Genomic DNA, 20433 nt, shown 5'->3' with positions numbered 1-20433 from the left:
CTTAGTATATACTAAGAAAGTGAACAGGAGCTTTCCCATTTTTATGCAGCTGGGTCAGTATTTCCACAGTTCATCCACCTTAGAATATCAAGCTGCCACTTTGAAATGTACCTCAGACCAAACAAAAGCTTGATCCAGATGATAGCCAAATTTCTATAGCATTAAACAAACTAATATATACAGATTTTTTAAAAACACTAAACTAAAATATTTGCTGCTGTTTACTCGGTTACTCCGATTCTTTGTGCTGAGATTTAACATCATGAGATGTTAAACATTTTATGGACATAAGTAGTCAGCTGCTACAAATAAAATATGTGTTTTCAACTGCCATCATAAAAAGGTAAAACCAAGACTTAAAAAAATCTTTACGGCATTATACAGTGAGTTGACAACCTATCATCCAGTATTAGACAAAACAACTGAAATTAGTTCTGGCATATTTGGGGCTAGTGGTTAAAAATAAAAATAGCAAATGTAAAAGCATGAAAACTGTATTGCCATTATGCTTAAAGACAATAATAAATCTAAGGATGCCAATGATTGCTTTGGGTACTACAAACGACTGCTGCCAATCAACTCTAAAATATGTAATGCACGGTGTTCTAAGTATCCTAACTCAAGGCAAACTCCACAACACCACAAGTAATATTGTCTGCCACAAACTGCTCTTTTCATTAGGCGACAATAAGAATTGACATCTCCATTTTTTAGTAGTTGTGGAACTGTTCGTCAGAAATGCACTTTTTTTTTACAGTATAACTCTAATTTTACAGAAAACTTCTTTGAAACCAATTACTCTGCCCTTGGATCTTGAAAGGAAGGTCTTAAATAAACATGTCCTGAGGCAAAAGTGAGAGGCAGTATCACTTTGCACAAACAGCAGCAATTGCTTTTTCCCTAAAAATATACTTTATATATACATATACTCGTGCCCACACTATAGAGAAAGGGAGGAACCATGCGTTTTCTGATGACAACTGTTTTAGGTAGTGGAACTTGAAAATACTCAAAAGAATTCTCACCTCTAGTTGACTGTGATCTTGATTTTCAAAGGCTGCAGTGCACAACATTTATTAGTGCAACGCTCTTTGAGTGTTTAAACACTATTTATATTTGCATATGTTTTAGTTAAATCCCCTTTTACCTCATGAGCCTCGAAGCCACAACTCTCTATAAATGAATTCTTGTCACTACTACTTCCTTGTTTCAATTACTTTAAGGAATTCATTACTTGGACTTTGGAATTCTTTCTTCTTTTCTTTTCACTCAATTCCTGTACTGACTCTGCAAAGCTTTGTAATCTGACAATAACAACCAGAAAACACCGGTGGCTGATCCTATCTTTTGCTAGGCCACATTCAGCTTGCTCTGTTGAGGCTTTTTAATCAAGTCTCAACTAAAATCATGCACATGTTTTTCATTACAGTAACTCCCTATTTGAAAATGGCAGGTAAAATATTAAATTGGGAAGCAACATCTAGACCCGTTATCTGATGGTTTGGCAGTGGCTGACCTCATATGCCACATGAATGAAATTCACCTCGCTGCAGCCCTGACACACTGTGTTGCCTGTTGAGAAGGAGGAGGGGGCAAAATCAGGCAGGGCAGTGGGGAAAAGGGAAAAAAAAGAAAAAAAGAGATGTGAAGGTAAAGCACAACTAGCTAACATCAGACAAGGTAGTGAGAAAAACTATTACAGCAGGCTTGGCAAAGGACCATTAGGTAGGCTCAAGAGCCTAAATCGTTCTGGTAGCACCGTGAAAGGACTTTGCTGTAGTCCCTCAGCCTGCCAGGGGGGATTCAGGGAGGGAACAAGGGTGATGAGGAAGGGAGAGCTGGAGGGGAAGGGTGATGTATTTCATTTGCTTGTCCCTTGCAGGATTTGCAATTCGGGGCTTGTTTGGGGTGTGTGTATGAGTGTGTGTGAATTTCCCCCTATATATAACTTGGAATCTTATTAGATAACAACTTGGTGACACTGCAAATCCAGTATTCCTCAGAATGCTATTTTTGAAGCTGAAACACACAACATATTTTGATGTCCAAAGAAGTACAATAAAGATCCCCCTTCAAAATAAAACAAGAAGTCAAAAACAAAAAAGAAGGGGGGGGGGGGGGGGGGGAGGGAAACCAACCCAAATGCACATGTAATAATTTCCAGGCGGCCTTCCTGTGATTGTATCCGATTATTTAAATTTCGGACTGTCTCTTTAATTTGAGGAGCGGGGAGAGAGGCGACAGATGGCAGACAGAATTGACTTATGTCCTCTATTCTTCTGCAGAAGAAGGGGGAGTGCAGAAAGTTTGATGGAGGCAGAAGCTACAGTACGCAGGCCCGGCTATAACTATCTAATAGGTCTTTTGACGGATCGGTTCGGAATATTTAGGTTTTTTTCTCCCCCAGACAGGCTTTGTAACAAACCCACGGTCCTGGAGGTTGCCATGGGTGATGAGAGCGCTGACATCCAGTTCCAACTACAAATAAGCACATGACAAATGGGCCCAGAGCCCTTCGACAGCCCTGAACCTTGGTGACCCCCTAAAATACCCAGCCACCCTGTGCCCACGCCCCAAAAAAAAAGCATTACTGAGTATATTTTTTAAAACTGAAAGCTTGCACTTAATTGGAAACACTGCCATGTAACCAAAATGCTTAGGACAGCATGTACAAGTAAAAATAAATCACGCAGCATTGTTATTTAATGCGCTGTGACATCATTTCCTGAAATTAAACAGAGATGACACAGATTCAGACAGTCCCTGCTAAGGTTCAGTTCAAACAATTCACAGATGTTTTCCTCCAGCCAGCAGAAAACAATGCGGGGTTTAAAGCACTCCTCTCCCGCTCCCCCGCTCCCGCGCCCGCTCCCCAGCCTTTTCGCTGGTATGAGGAGGTATGGCAGTTTTAGAATACATGCTCCCGCAAAAATATTCTTTTTTTAATTTAATTACTCAGGCTGTTGTACTAAATAGATGGATCATTGTGTCACAAAAGCATCAATTTTTCAGAAGAAATAACAGATGTCTATGTAACAATGATTAGATTAACCACTCCCAGACAAAGCTAGCTTTTGAGGCCCACACACCCCATGACCCCGGGTTCCCTCTTCTGTAGGGGGTGGATGTAGAAATGTCAGATCTAATCTCAGATTCCATTTTTAAAACAAACAAAGCCCCACCCCCACCCCCATTTCAGCTCTTTTCTTTTAAGGCTGTGACGTTTAAAAGGTACATGAACGCTCGGTCTGTTGCTAAATCTTGGGGACTCATTTCGTGGCTGAGGACAAGGGGCGTGTGGAGGACGCAAGCTTTGGGCCTGGGATCAGGAGTGAAATTTTGAGGAAGTTTCTCAGTTTTATTCTGTGCAGGCTGGCGGTGCCATAGCGCAGACGGGCAGGACAGGAGAGGGGTGCTGGTGACATTAAGTAGGTCTATGCCACCACCAGCAAAAACAATGCATGTCAAGAGCAGCCGCCAGCCCTTCTGGTGAGCAACCAGAGCAACCTTGGGGTGCCAAGGTGCACAGTCCCATCAGGGACACCAGGACACCAGGTCATGGGAGTTTAGCATTCAGACACTGTTTTTTTCTCCAGTACTAGGGTGAAATCACTTAACCTCTCCTCACAAAGTTTACCCAGCTGAAAAACGAGCAAATATTATTTTGCGCTTCCAACTGGGCGGTGTTTGTACAGTCAGGGAGGTCTGTCCTACACCAGCAGGCAACTCACTACCTGGCTGCACAGTCAGCACACGGCCAGTCTAGCTTAAAAGGCAGACCTGGAATAAAACCGTACCTTAGGCACCTCCAGCTCTCTGACTACATGGTGCACTGAAATGGCACAGAAATGGCAGCTGTGCAAACCCACATGCAGGTCATTTCACAGGACAATCAGAGGGCATCGTCCGCCTCCTCAGTGTACCCCGGGAGTGCACAGTGCATCACAGCGCAGTCCAACGTGCACTAAAATTCACCAGAATGTCTTCACATTCTTGCATTTTCTTGAGTGTCCCAGCCTTCTTGTCATTATTTTAACTGGGCAAAGGTCTGTTGTATTTTTGGGTTTGCTTTTGTTTCTTTTAAGTAGAGCAAAACCTGCAATGTGAAGAACGTTTCTGCTAGACCAGGACTCTGAGGAAAGCTGTTTTACTGTTTGACAGGAAAGTAAGCTCTTCAGTGTGGAGTGCAATGGCCAGCTATGTTCCTAACCCTCCTTTAAGTATTATCGCTAAAATCATGATATGGGAGGAAATATTTATGAAGGTGGGATGGCTTCAACTGTTTTGAAAGCTTGCTCCATTAAAAGCTTGCTCCAAGATTGGCTTGGGTCGACAACAGTCATCTCTAGAATCAAATATAATGAATAAATAAAATAGCCACCCTGTATAAAAAGCTCGGTAAGCCATTCATCAAAATATGATAGGGATATATTCTCAGATACACCCACACAAATACAGATATTTCAGTAAGACTGTTCATATTATCTAATCTGGCCACCTGAATACAGCAAGCTATGAAAATTAATTCAGGTGAATACAAGACCTGTGGCTGGTTCATTTTAACACATTCCAGCAGACCTTGCTCTAGCCTGATACCAAAGCAGATGAAACCAAAATCTACTCTGCAAGACACTTCGAAGACTAAGATTTTCAGCCAGAAGATTGCAGAAATCAGGCTAAAATGACACTGTTCAAACAAATGTTAAGAGACAGAACTTCAGCTAGCAAAAAAAGCAAAAAACCCGTTTGACTCCACTGACTTTAGGGGAGCCATCCCAAATACCACCAGGTAGGAATATGGCACCATCATAAAAAAGGTTTCGTTTGCAGGCTACCATCAGTATATCTCATACTTTTAGTTGAGATATACATCTTACAGACTAACAAAAGAAACAACCAAAACAGAACTTTAACAAAAGGCATCACTCCAGGTAAGTGTCAAAGAATAAATGCATCTCTGTTCTACCAGCTCTGTAAAAGAAGGAAAAAACATTGAGTGTAGCAAAAGTGTAGTCCTCGATACACCACGCTGCAGAAAGGGCTGAACTACCAGAGGTACAAGTCCATAGAAGGGTATAATTACTTCCTTCATAACTTTGCTCTCTTCTGACTATGTACATACATTTTAAAGGTCCTCCATCCTTCAAAAGGGCACGGGAGAAAGGGGGGGGGGCGGCTCTGTATAGCTGCTGGTAAGAAATTCTAATCTCAACATTGGTGTAAACTAGAGGTGTCTATACATTTGAGCACTTCCTGTTTTCACTTCATGATCAAATATGTTCTTTGCAGGGCAAATAGGGGAGCACTTGAGGGAGGAAAGCAGAGATGTCTGAGAGGCTAATTGAGTGTACTAAGGACTCCTTGGCATAGAGGAAAAGGAGTCTTCCAAAGCGATGAATAAACTCTCGGCTTGGGTCAGATTTCTTGCTGTTTCTTTTCTTTAACCACCTTTGAACTCAAATAAAAACAGCCTTAATGTCAGGTTTACCTTTCTGATGTCGTAATCTTTATGTACTATTGAAAAGCTTATACTACCAGACTAGGATTTCCTCTACTTTCTTAAACACTGGATATTATCCAGAAAAAGCATACACATTTCCAACCAATTCATCCTCAGATCTTTCATCTTCCGGTACTGTTGTAATTCCAAATGTAAGACAGAGCTCAGTAAGTGAATGAGAACATGACAGAAGCTCCTACTCCTTGCGTTTGATTTCCAACAATAAAAACATGCATGTGTATCCTATTTCAAATATAATTAAAGTTGCTGCAAAATGGAAGCTGTGATAGGGTTTAGAAATTGTTTTGAAAGACACAGCCTGTCAGATACATTCATTCTACAACAGAGTTCAAGTGCCTGTCTTTTCAAAAAAGCCACTTAGGCAATTCAATTTTTAAAATCAGCTACCTTAGGAGTTTGCAAACTGATTGAATAAAGGAAAAAAACAGCATTTTATTTAAAATCATAAGTAAATTCAATTAGTCAGAGCTGAGTTACTCTCTGAATTTGACAGTCTAAAGGAATTTAAAGTTTAATCCATGCCATAAGAGATGGACTGCCACTGCCTCTCCTTCCAGGGAAACCAGAGGTTAATGATTTTTGTCATATTGAGACTAACAGCTAACAATTGCTACAGTTGGCCTTTAGTATTTTATTTGTCCTTTTGAGGTATTCAGAATAGGTGACAATGGCTTGCAGTTGAGAACATATGTAGAGAGACCCCTGTGGCTTATGGAAAAGTTGCTCCATGCTGGTTGGGTGTTTGAAAAAAAAATACAACCAGAGCTCTTTTATGTTCCTCTCCTTAATGAATGCATGAATGTCAAAATGTACCAATGGCCCATTCAGGGGGCAAAGCCTAAGCAGCTCCTTCTTTAAGAACACATCCTGAGATGTAAAATACATTTGCTTAACAAATTAAAATAATGAGATAATTCAATTAGTTTCTTTAAAAAAAAAAAAAGAGAGAGGAAGAAAAAAGGGTACATCAGGGGATTATTGTAATACAAGAACAGGTCATAGAGCACAAAGGAGGAACAAACCAATTTGAAATAAGGTTAGAGTAGTAATGAAGGAATGTACATTGAATCATGGACGTCCATTGTAAAGATATTTACTTGAAACAATAAAATTGTACATCACAGATTCCCCCGTTCTGGCTCAGCCAGCACTGTGCTTTGAATGGACAAGCTAATTTGAGAAAAAGTGTGAGATCTTTAAAAGAAAGGAGTTCTCTTCCTTCCCTGCATGTGTTTATGGCAAGAATCTTTCTGAATTTACATTGCACTGGTCAGGGGTCTCCATTATCAGTTTGCAGGTCTGAGAATTACAGCACAGTAAATCTTTCAACACCTGCAAACTCATTAAAGCCTGGATGGTAAAAGGTTTGGGGCTTTTTTGTGTTCATTTAATTTGATTTTTGCGAGGCCATCCTCACCAGTGATGGCAAATTTCCTCAATTCGTGCAGGATGGAGAGGGTCAGGAGAGAGAGGATGGAAACAAGGAAAAGGGATTTTAAAAAGCCAGGAGGACTTTCCTCAAGAGGAGCGAGAGGCAGTTGACTGTTTAATAAGCATGTGTCAAATGCTTTCAAGGAGTATGTGAGAAAGGAAGGCAGGGAGAAAAAAAACAAGATATCACAAATTGCATAAAAGGAAACACAGTTAACACAGAGACATGTACAAAACAAACTGGTTTATTTGTGGCCTTGCTTTTTGCTGTCTGCCTGTACTACTCCTCTAAAGATACCCTACAGCAAAATGAAAAACCCTCCACTCACACTCACTCGACTTCCAAATTAAAAACATTTTACAGGTTAGTAAATCTCCAGCTGAGGTGATGTAGCAAAGAACAGCTGTGAAGTAATTTTGATAATGATGAGAATAATAAGCACATGGCAAGGTTCAGGGCTTTGCTGTTGCAGCTTCAGTGCTCCTGAATAGATAAAAGTGATTAAATACTCCTGATTATCCCTGACCAATATGTAATGGATTTACAGCCCTTTCAATTAGTCAGTATTTGCTTAGGACTCATTATTTTGTCTTTGGTTAAGTAATCAGCCCAGAGACTCATGTTCTGTCTAATTCCTCTGAGCCAAGTGGGTACAGGGCACCTGACCTTTGAAATGGCCATAGCTGGGAGGCAGGAATAACCACTACTCCAGCAGAGACACTGGCTATTCCAGCTAATCCTGACCCCACAGGCCAGATCAATGCACCTTAGTTTGCTACTAATGTCCTTACATCAAAATGATGGTTTAGAAATGTGGATCTATTGCTCCCCCCTTTAGCTGTGCTGCTAGCAGAGCAGTTCAATAGTCCCTATCATAAATAAATCGGGTACCTTGTCCTGAAATCATTATACTGTAACCAACATCAGCTACCATGAAAATTTATAAAACTTTGGTAGAAGAAGAGGTAGTTAATAACAGTTAGCATTTTAAGAAGTGAGAAACAATTTTACAGTGAGAGGGATAGGAAAATCAATTGATAATTTTACCAGTTTCCAGTGTCCCTAGTTTTTCTGTGGAACCGTGTTTTGATGCCTAAGTGAAGCTATAATAGTCAACAGAACACCAACACATAAAACCAATTGCAAGCAGGATAAAGATAGTCCATGAAGAGTATTGCTTTTTAACTTATTTGATCTCTCTTCCCCAAATGTGAATATGGCTAGCTGTTAATGTAATGGACTTGAAGAGAAGCTAAAAAGGTGCTTATTCTCTTTGTTACACAGCTGAAGAATTAGGGAACCTGTAAGCCTTCTCCATTTCTCACAAAGTAACAACGACAAGTTTGCAAGCTGCTGCTTTGACTTCTCTAACATCCGCAGTGTATGTCAGCACACACAGACTGGGGCTCTCCCTTCCACCATATACACAGGAAGTTTGTGAAAACAGAGACCAGCAATAAAGAATCCAGAAGGCAGAGCTTTCTATGTACTAAAGCAAGAAAAAACCCTTTTTTTTTCCTTTGGAACATTTTGAATAGTCCAAAGCAAACAATGGTTACTTTATATGTAGGTGTTGTTCCATGCGAAGGCTTTGTACTCTCTCTCTTTTTCTCTCTATAGGCATGTATGTGTGTATATATATATACATACATATATATAGGTTTCTTTCAGACTTGTCATGATTCCAAGAGCCAAGAAAAAAAAAATCCAGGAAAAAAAAAGCAACAATAATTGAGCCCTAATAATCATCCAAAAAATTATGGGGACAATTGATTTCTAATAGTGATGAATAAACCTCATTAGGCACATGAATAGAAATCTATTTTGGTTTGGGGCACCACTTACTGTGAGATGCTGGAAAAGCCACGCTCTCATGATATTTGTTGCTACTTTGGGAAAAATGCCTCTTTTCTTCTGACGCTTTTTGTCCTTGTCTGGGTCATCATCATCCCCTGTACCAGGTGAGGCTACACTGTTGTCTAAACCATCTCCTACAACAAAGAGAAAAACAGGAAGGAGGGGACATTTAATGAACAAGATATAGAAGCCAAAAAGGATCATTAATTACCAAGACACTACCACAGTTTTATTTTGATTTGCTAGATCAGGCACACATAGTTTCTGATTATATATGAGTGCTGATACAAATATGTAAAAATTAGAAACCATGTCTCTCCAAATACTAATTTTGCATTTCACACATGCATATATCATTAATTCAATTACAATTGTGTGCTTGACATAGTGCAATAGCTCTTTGTCAATTATGGGATTCAACGTGGGAAAACCTGCCACAAGAAAACCCATTCACTGTAAATGCATCCCTACAACCATTCTGAATGCGTACTATAAGTAATCAAGTTAAATGTTCTGTAGTCTATATATTCGAGGCCCTCTGCAGAGGTGGCAGTAACCATGTCACCGTTCAGTGCACATAACACACTGTCAGATGAGCCCCTCCCCATAACCATCACCTCCCAACCCACATACATAGGCACGCACAAACACATACACCTAGTATGACCCTGCATATAGCATTTGCATGACATGAAAACTTCTACATCTCTGCATCAGTGATTATTATCATTAAAAAAAAAAAAGATGCACATCAAGGTAGAGCTCTCACTTAATCAGAACTTTCCATCAACATCTTTCTCTTCTGTGCTTTTCCCTGGCATTAATTGTGCATTAGCAAAAATCATTTACTTTTAACAGTCATAGTTATTTTTTCTTGCCCTCCAGCAAAAATGCCTTGAAAGCCTGCCTGGAGGGCATCTAAATTATGTATCTGAAAAACTCTTCTGGCAAGGCATTGCAGGACCCCTACTTTCTTAAAATTCATACGAGCACGTCTTCCTGTTTTTGGGAAGGCATCAATCAAGAGCAGCAATATATGCCATATTCCTACATTAATATTTGAACTAATAACTTTAAAAAAAGGAAAGAAACAAGATCCGACTTGTGGCATAATCAAATGCAAAATAAATGAAGAATACTGGGACAGCACTGAGACTTTATAGATTGCTGTGTTTTCCTTACACATCATTAGCCCGGAGCCACACGAAAGAGGAAAACAGAGAAGTGGAGAGTTTATGCTCCCTGCTGGTGTTTAAGAAGCCGAGGTCCTGGAAGGACATCTGGGAATTGTGCTGAGACGGTGGTTTTTGTAATTTAAGAATAGACATTCATTAGCAGTAAATGCCATAAATCCCATGCTAAGTAAAAACCTTGTCCAAGAAAGCCTAAAACAATAAACTCTGTGCTCAATGTAGCCTGAGCTAGACGCTCCATAGCTTCCTGAGGAATGCTATAGATTCATGAGCTAATTCCTATAGCCTTGTCTAGCTCTGTAGTGCTGCTAAACGAAATACGTTGCTGCTACATACAGTCCATTTGTTTCAAAACTTGCATTTCAGCTCCATCTTCCCTCCCGTGCCAGATCACCCTTCTTCCACTGCCTCCCCTCTGAAAAACCAACCCTTTTGGACTGGAGAGGCAGAAAAAGCCACAGCAAAGAGCTGGCAGATTAATTTTATTGACATTTCCATTTTCACTGCAATGTGATACCCTCCATCACATGGAAGAGATGACCCTCACTATTTACAGACTGACAGGCCACTTCATTACAACCACCCTGCCCCAAGGCAGAGCAGCTCCTTTCCATCTGCCCAAACACCAGAGCAAGACCCTGAAGTCACTGCTCTCTTTCTCATGCTCCTTTTCCTTTTTTTTTTTTTCTTGTTTTGTTTGTTTGTTTCTGTTAACGATAGAGAATGGAGAGTCAAATCACAGCAAACTAATCAAAGAGATTACGGAAGCCCTAGACGCTGTAACCAACTGTTCGCTTTTGCATGTTGGTTGTTTAGAATGCGCTCCTTTCCCTTGCTCTCTCCTCCCCATATATTCCACCCTACCCCTCTCTCTCACACACGCACACGCGCACACACACACACACACACACAGAGTTTCCACTATGCCAAGGAACTGCTGCAAGGCAAATTCTCACAAACACTAATGGCTTCTGACTGCTCCTTGGCAACCCCAGCATTTTAACCTGGGTGGATATGCTCTCCAAAATACAGACACTGGAGCTATCTCATCAGCTGTTCATGTGACACAGATGGAGAGTGGCTATTAGGAGCCAGGCAATGGGCCTTGGGGATCTGAGGTGCTGTACTGTAGCCTCAGGCAATTCTGAAAAGCAGTACCCAGAGATGGGAGGAAAAAAAATCCTACTGAAAGTGCAAGTTTGAAGTCAGTCAGTCTGTTTGTCTATCTGTCGTGCGGATAAAGATATCTTTGTCTCTTTATGTAAAGCTATGTGTGTATGCATAGGATGAGTGGAGCTATAAAACGTCTGCTCTGCACCATCCTTTCGCTCTGCAGAAGCACCAGTTTGCTTTCTGTATGGACAAATTCCTGTTTGTCTGCATAGACATAGTCTGTTTGAAAGCATCCTCGGCAGGAGTCACCCACATGCTAAATCAGTGTTTAGACCATTTGGAGAGGCTGTTAATATCCTAGTTTTAAAAAGCTAATAGCAGCCCAGGAGAGGAAAGTTCAGCTGAAGCTCCCATTGCCTTCCCACCTTAATCAGCAGTCGAAACTGACAGCAGCAAGAGTCAGTGCCTCCCTAATCTGTTCCGTAACCTCATGAAAGGACATTCAAATATCGTACCTCCAAACGACCTCAGAAGATGAATACAGCAAGATTTGTTGCTCCTGGTGAACTACAGGCCCAATACTCCTAATCTATATTGTCGTAACTTTATTAGGACTACAACTGCTCATATTAGTGGAGACTGTTTCTAGTGGCAAGAAATCACAGAAGTAGCCCATAACTGACTTTTCCAAGATGGAATTATTTACTTCTTGGATATGGAGGGCCTGATCCTAGTTTTCTGTATCCAAATAAACATTAGTCACTTTAAATGAAGAAAAAGAAATTACCAAAAGTGAAATAAACCAAATACATATGAAAGTTACTCTATGCCAGACTGGATTAACTATATTATTAAATGCTGTATGAAGGAATCTAAATAATTTAAACCATCATTACAAGTGATTCTGCTTATGTGAACTGTTCATATCCTGATTTAGATAGTAGTTTGTTAGAAAAGTAGAGGCAAGTCCTAATTTGTATGGAAATTGCACTTACATAAGCACAGTTATCCGAGTTTTCTGGTGGGGAAATTAAGACTAGATTTTGGCCCACTGACTCTCTCTTTCACGCAGCAGCAAAAAAATGAAGGGTGACTCTCCTGCTTTGCACACTGTTCACTCCTTCATTCTTGTGCAAAGAGTACAAATGATTGCAAAACCCTACCACTGCTCTAGGGAAGCAGAGAGTTCCTAAGCAGCACTCTCTTTGTGGAGGTGTCAATGACTATGCAGGATTCAAGCCAGTAGAGAATTAGGCGTATTACCCAGCTTGTTTAAGATTATATCAATGCTATGTAGTAGTCTCAATAACTCTTATAAAAGATGGAGAGAATTTACAAGAGACTTTGCAGTGATCCACACAGGGTTCCTTAGAGACCTTCTCTTCTAGGGGAAGGGTTTGTGGAGGAGGCTGAAGATGCAAGTCTTCTTTACACAGCCAGAAGTTAGGTTTCCACATTAGCTCTGTGTGCCGACACTCTTAGCATGCACTGAGGGTTTCTTCTCACAAAATAAATTCTTTTGCATTGAAAACAAAGCAGACTACCTCTTATTTCAAAAATACTGAAAAAATAGTTGTAGAAGGCTTTCCATTGCATCATAATTTCAGACTTAACTTGCTGCAAACTGATCTCTTTGGACAGACTAGCTTGCTGACCCTGGTGTTCATATAGCTAAGAACTCGTCAGGAAACAGTCCAGCCCTACAGAAGGCCCATCCAACCTATCAACTAATTCCTTTTTGACAGTCCTCCACACTATCAGTATTATCTCAGCCCTAGTCCTTGTTTGTGTTCCTCACAGAGTAAAGACCCAGCAAGAGATGAAGCAAGTGCTGTTTAAGAAGCTGCTCATCTAGACTTTTCAACGTTCGTGAACACAATGACTAATAAATTCCCAATCTATGCAAAATGATAGCTGAAAAGGATAACTCAGCTGGGCCAAAGCACAGAAGTCTGGTAACAACCTGGATCAAAACCCTAGAAATTATTTCTATTACCATCATAACAAGCAGAGCAGTAAGAACAGTGATTTCTGGGAAAATATATTTCAGGACACAGTGTTTGAGTTTCTTTACCATCAGAGGTCCTTTACAGCTTTATGGTTTGTCTTGCTAAAGGACAAGAGAGAAGAGCAAGGCTATCTAAAGCAGGGGAAGACAAGACACCACCATTTTTCTAAAAATAGTGCAAGCAATATGAAAACTGAGTTAAGGGATTCTGAAAAGGAAGGCTGCAGTACAGTATGCTGATCTTAAGTAAACTGCTCTACAATCTTTCAGTTCAGTATTTTGATGGAGTAGAATATGTCGATATAAATGCAAAACAAAGGAGAATCGGCATGCAGCTTATATTCACAATTTGCAATTATTTGTTTGTACTTATAATGTGTCCATCTGGACACATTAAGTATTGTAAACCATTATTAATAAGGATGTTCAACTTAGCGATATGATCCACATCACCACCAGATAAAAATGATAAAAATCTGGTTAATTACCACTGCCAAAAAGCTGGAAAGAGAAGTGTCTGAATATGTTTTGAAGATAAGACAGTCTGTGCTGTAGGGAGGGCTAATAGAGAGGGAAGGTCAGCCCCAGAATCAAAGACCCTTCAAGAGAACTCCCTATCTCCACTCCACCCTGTTAAAATCATCAGGCTTTTAGCCTTACAGCTTCAGCAGATCACAGCTCTTTGAATGAAGTGCTGGCTGTGAGTTGGGGTTTTTTTGTCTTCCTATTAATGATCACTGTTCATGGAAGTTGACTTAGTTTCCTTACACCGTAGAGGCAATACTTATTTACTGTATCTTACTGCCTAGGGAAACTGAGCTAGGACAGGTTAAGGGCGGCAAGCCTGGGACTTCTTTGAAAACCACAAATAGTTCAAGTAGGAATCTCAGCTCAGATCAGTGCCATCGCCAGCAGTACTCTGCCAGTACATGTGCTGGTTTTGTTGAATTACTTGACCACAGGAATAAAGGAGCCATCAGAAGCTGTTTAGGCCTGACACGGGCGTCTCAGGGTGACCTGCATGCTCAGCCACCACTTGCCCCATCCTGCAGTAAGGTGTCCTCAAGTGAGCTGCTCTAATCAGCCCCCTGCGTTCCCTCCCCTTTTGTGTCTCTGAGATACCAGACACATCTCATGGTGTCATATGGTCATATGTTTAAGTGACATATGTGTTATGTGTTCAGACATATAACACGGTCATTGCTCTTGCTACAGAAGATGTTCTTCTCTTGCCCTTCTAGCAGCAGGGAGGCGATGAAGAGCTGGCCTTCTCGCTGCTATTCTTTTGGAAGATCTTTTGCTTTACAGAATATAACCCAGCAATTACACTGGGCTGATACTGTGAAGATGACACGTACCCATTTCACACAATCCAGGCATTAGTAACTATTGTAAATTCAAATAAAAAGAAAAGGAAGAGGGCTATCAGCCACTATCAGATCTCGCCTACAAAGCTATTCTACTTGATCTAATCACATTTTAGCATAGTTTGTCAGTCAGGAGCAAGTCCCTATTGCCATCTGGCAATATGTGCTAAAGGCTTAAAGAGTTGTATGGTAGCTGGTGTCTAAACTGTATTGACAAAAAGAGACAGAATAAAAACTGTTCCTTTTCTATTTCTGGATAGGCACCATTCTATAATCACTAATTTATCTTATTTTCCAAAAAGGCATTTACAAATATTTGATTATTTACTCCAAGTTTGAAATTACATTCCATCGATGTTATTGTTATAGCAATGCATGCTATAAAATCGGTGATTCAAATCTTTCAAAAATATTTGCAGAACTGTAATGTTTCACATTTCCCCCTTTATGATTTTCCTGTCCAAAAATATGAAAAAAGACTGGCTTTTTTGTGCCTTTAATTGTCTGTGTTTAAAGCTCATGTTTATTTGTTAAGTGAATTGAGAATTCTTAGAGATTATATTCAAAAGCCAGCAACATATTTTTCTAGCTTTTTAAAGAGAAAACTAATAAACAGTGGTTTAAATTTTAAGCTTTTTTGTACAGCCAGGAGGTTTGTGGTTCGTTCATTATAATCCAACATTTTTTCACATCAGGTGAAAAAAGTGTTCCAATGCAGACAAGGGGAACAGTAAAGCAACCTGCTAATTACTGATCTCTCTTACGTTCCTGCTGTGCTAAACTGTCCAGACATGTTGAAGTGAAATTTTTCTGCGATTTTCAAGTGACTAGTTCATGGCCCGCTGCCGTGGAGTGCAGGAGAAGGGATGAAATGCTTTAGTTTACATGCAACATTTACTAACTGTGTGGGTTTTCCGACATTAAAGAGGGGACAGTGACCCATGCCACCTTTTTCACACTCAAAAGAGCACTGAAAAAACAGTCTTCATAGGCTTACCTCAGGCTTCCCTGGCCCTTAACACCCTCCCCCCAGGGTAGGAGCAGAAAGAGAAAAAAGAAGGGATTTTATGCTCCTTTCTCTTCAACTTTTCAGGCGGTATAAGCAGCATTTAGCAAATTCAGCCTCCAAATGGCTCCAAATGCTCTGAGCTGCAGGGGCTCATCCTTTGTTAGCCTCCCTCTATTTACACAGGATTTACGCAGGCTCTCCACTGAAGAGACCACATGTTTCTGACAGAAAGCACTTCCATTCACACTGCATCAGGCAACAGGATTGTAACCACTGCAGCTTCACGCTGACCTGAGATTAGGGATTTCAGCAACATTGAGATGGTAACAATCTGCTAACTAACGAAAATTATCCATGGAGAACTCTGCTGCTTACTCCAGTTAAAACTACCGTGGCCAGATAGATTAGGTTACTTAAAAGGACAATTAAGAACTAGCTACTGTCAAGAATATGCATGTCCATCTACAAATAACACAGACACAGAAAAATATCAGCAGGAAAAAAAAAAAGAAAAAAATCAGACTGCAGCTTGGATTAAAACAATTTCACCCACTGGCTGAAGACATAAAGTGTAAAAACAGACAGATGGACACATATGTAAATGTGGCTGCATTTGTTTCTCTGGAGCTGGCAAGTTAGTAATAACAGTATAGTTTAATAATTTATTTTCCATGGTATTTTCACACTGGTTAACTGGGCAGTGGCAACATCCATGCGGAACTTCAGCAGCAGAATAACTCCTTCAAGTCTAATTGCTGCTGGGACAAACAAACTGAACTAAGCGACCTCTCTTGGCTTTAACTACAAGGACACACTCCTGGAACCTGATATCAGTGTGGGGATTTTTAAAATTTAGTATTTTTTTAAAACTCAGTTTGGCCAGTCAGGATTTCTGCACTGAGATTTTTTCCAGATTTAGTATTTGTATCAGGGTTTTTCAAAATGTATTACACACACACAAGCACAACAAATGTAGCTGGTTGGAGCTTGTGCTTTTTTGCTCAATAGCCTTTCATGGGGCAAAAGAAAATCAGATGGGAACACAGGGCCAGAAAGGACCACACAGATCCAGTTTTTGATTAGTTTTATTTTGATTTGGCAAATCATTTTGTTTCTGCAGCAAAGGACAAAACAATTTACTTCTGTAATAGTAACTCATACATGCATCCGTTAAGCACGTAAAAAGTATACGGTATATTCTAAAGTTCTCCATAGTATATCATAATAAAGCTCTTCTGGGCATTCAATGATTCATTTTTAGTGATCTCTTGAATGCCCTTATCCACAGTTAACACTCAGATTTTATTAAGGAAGAAAGCAGGGACAAATGTCCACTTAAGTCCCAGCTCTCAAATTCAACTCTGCTTGCGCTGCAGTACCTAAAGCTAAAGCTTTTTTAATGTTCTATTCACCTCCCCTGTGTGGCATTTCTGCTAACACAGAGTTCACAATCTTTCAGCCCCAAACACAGAAGGCTGCTATCTTCAAGTCATCCAAGGAATGTGCCAGATACTATCATCTCCCCTGCAATACAAAGAACCAGAAAGAGGCAGACACCAAAAGGAGACCGTACTGATCAGGTTACTAAAGTCCAGAAAGTCTTTCCCAGAATGCTAAATGTTAATCTTTGAACCAGCAAATGTTATAATTAAGATCCTTGTAGTTGAAGGAAACGCTAGCTCAGGAAGTCAAAGGTACAGCCATTTGAAGTTGTACTTTTTTGCACGTTGATCCTAATCTCACACCCCTCATGCTGGCATAACCACCATCAAGCACTTTGTTCTATTCAAGCAAAATTATCATTAATGTCAGTGGTAGTTTTGCCTGAGTAAGGAGTGTAAGGCCAGATCCTTGTCTTGTTCACAAAGAATTGCAAGCACTGCACAATTCCAGAGGAGATATACTCATTAAAACTTGTGGTTTATGCTGATTTATGATGGTCTTCAGTGTAAAAGTAAAACTCACTTTGTACCTCACCGGGGAAATGTTCAATGCACTTGTTTCTACATGGTTTTAACTTCGATTCCCCCCTCAGCACAAGATGGGAAGTTTACTCCCAGGTTTTGGCACCTAGGCTGAAGGAAAGTATTATTAAATTAGGTTTAAGTATTTTGTCTGCTTGGGTAATTACTTTGCAGTGTGAATGTAAATAGCTGTTATTCTGTTTAAATTTTTCATCCTACTAAACACTGTCACACAAAATGTCCTTGTGTTGCAGTCTAAATGGAGTTCTTTTTAAATTGCTTTTTTATGTATTTTTAGAGAAATATTTTTAGCATTCTCGTGGTAATTCTGTTAAGGATACCAGCTGCAGACTTTGGCTACAGCTGAGACAACAATAACAAGTCATTAAAGAAATCAGGAGATAAAAAAAAAAAAAATTTGTTTGCCTAAAGCACATCTTTCAGAGGTCTTTTTCTTTTTTTAGGTCTCTATCACTGTTGGAGCAAATGGCATAGTGTTTTTAGTTTTCTCAATCAACCATACCAAAGTTAGTATACACTAAAGAGCTATATTTTATTTTAAGTACGATTTCTTATTTGCTTCCTGTTATTTTTGTCATTAGAATAATATCAAATGTGGGCAAAATAGCCAAGCTCTATTAAAATTCTACCTGCAGTTGAAGTTAAGTAATTAAGTTCAATAGTGTCTCATCAATATTTAACTTTTAACATTTTGCAGTTGTTTATATATAGCAGAATGTGGAGAACTTAAAGTAGATGATGGCTAACATCCTGTGCTGTTCTTCTTCATTAAATCATTAATGCAGTTTCTTTAAGAATAAAAATGGTTTTAAAAAGGAAAATATCCATCAGAGCATCTCAGTTTTCCTTACAGCTCTTCAAAACTTATAAACTGTGATGTATTTTAATGTCTTGCAGTTCACCTTAGAAAACATGCTGTTGGACACAACTGCTTGTTCAGGAGACATCCTTTAAAATGATGCCCACCAGCAAGAGTCCATGTACTGTCCATATTAGAAACCTCTCTTTTCAGGGTTATTTAGCTATTAAAAAAGCACCAGCTGAAATATTGCATACAAGTACACATTACTAGGATTTTTTTATCATTTCCAAAAAAAGTTAGGACTAGAAATGTAACAGACATTTATTCCTGAGAGATACTAAGCTAAAATCATCAGTTAATAAAAAGGACATTTGTTAGGCCACAAGTCCAAAACACACATTAGTCTATTTTAAAATGTATTTTAAAAAATGAAGGATGGCTGAATGCTTGAAAGGCAAAACAAAAAAAAAAAAAAGATGTTTTAATAGAAAAGTGTCAAAATGAACCATAAAAGCTTTTCTGGGTGATAAAAGGTACACAAATGTGTGTGTTACGTAAAACACAAATAAGAGTACCATCTTGATATGCATTCACAAACACCTGAGCAGCATAAGAAGAAATGCTTGCTGTGAATACATAGTCCAGGAAGAAAAAAAATACAAAACAACTCCAAACTTGGCAAGTCTTACATACCATAAGAGCTCCAACACCTATGCACAGTAGGGTGGATTAACCCGCTGGGTGCTGCGGACATATATACACACCTCCTCCTAAAGTGTTCATTTGGCTGGCAGTCTGGAAAATGCCAGAATGTGAAGGGTTACGTGGGAACACTGACAGTCTGCTCTTGTAGGTTTAAGTTAAAGCCCATACTTTAAATATAGTGTGCTAGGTATCTGGAAACATAACTAATACTGTTTGTAAGTGATATGCTATTTGGTGTTCACAACAAAGGGCTTGATCCCATGCTTGCTCCCACTGGTGAATCACCTTCTAGACGACAACCACATGCTTTGGATCTGCCCATATTTATTTTCAGGGTAACATTTTTCAGGAGTCTTTTCCTCCAAGAAGCCTCGTAAAGGTAAAGTGTAAACCATCTATACCTCATCTGCTATATATGTATTGGATGCTTGAATGTGGTTACTGGAAAGGCTTGAAACATTTAGTCTTTCAAGTTCAGCAGATAGATTATAAGAGCAAGCATTTAAAAGCCAAAGCCCCTAGTCAGTCCCTGCTAGTTTCTTAGTCTAGCTTCAGCCAGGAGGGAAAATACAGTTAAGAATATCCAAATGCCTCAAACTGGAAGAAGCAGCAAGCATACAGACATGCGAATTCTGTGAAATTCAGAGAATTTCAGCTCATTGACAAAAAAAAACCCAAAAGAGGTCTTTATGACATCAGAAAGGCTGACAAGCAACTTGCTTTCTCCCACAGTATAGTTTTACTGGGCTGTTTCAGGATAATGTGAGTAAAAATAACAAGTGAAAAAGGAGGGAAGGCCATGGCCTTCTCTCTCTGCACCCAAACTATCCCATAAGATGCTTTGGACCTGCTGTAAGTGATCAAAAGAACTGACAGAGCAACACACAATTTCATAGAAACATGGGGAAAAGCTTTTGACAAAAGTTTTGATGAATTTGATTTAGAAAATACAAAAGCATAAAAATAGAAAAACCACAGGGTACTGACTTGTTATAACACTTTTTGCTTAAAAGTTCACAGCACAAAACTAAAAATCACAGAGCCCCACTCTGACACCTGATGCTTTGTTTTTCTGTTCATAACCTGTAATTTCATTTCAAGTCTTTCATTGCAGCAGAAAGTGTTGCAAAAGACAAATATGCAGTGCCTACAAAGTCTTCCTAGATTGATTTTGTGTCTCTGAGCTCTTTCTAGAGAAGAACCCCACAAGCTGGGCTTCAGAGGACTTCCACCACCCCACTCTCCTGCCTCAGAGGAGATCGGGTTGACTATACGTAGGGACCCCAAATAAAAAACCTGGCAAGTTATGAGACTTCTCTTCCTTCAGGTTCAGATGGGTAAAACTGAGTTTCCCCCTGGACAGGCTGTTCACCTAGCCAGTTAGAGAACTGACATGTGTGCCATAAGATCAAATCTAAGCCCCACCAATCAAGTAGCAGTC

General features: G+C 39.7%; 1 protein-coding gene across 1 annotated transcript in view; it reads right to left on the bottom strand.

The window, feature by feature from the left end:
- Window positions 1-20433, bottom strand: part of MEIS2 (Meis homeobox 2) — a 175107-nt gene that overhangs the window by 113171 nt on the left and 41503 nt on the right. Inside the window, 1 exon segment of the mRNA XM_040601364.1 lies at window positions 8799-8944. Within this exon segment, the coding sequence (XP_040457298.1) occupies window positions 8799-8944 (146 nt within the window).

Source organism: Falco naumanni, chromosome 7, assembly GCF_017639655.2.
Source record: "Falco naumanni isolate bFalNau1 chromosome 7, bFalNau1.pat, whole genome shotgun sequence".
NCBI lineage: Eukaryota > Metazoa > Chordata > Aves > Falconiformes > Falconidae > Falco > Falco naumanni.
Note: the sequence above shows the minus strand (reverse complement) of the source record. Positions and strands in the feature narration are given on the sequence as shown.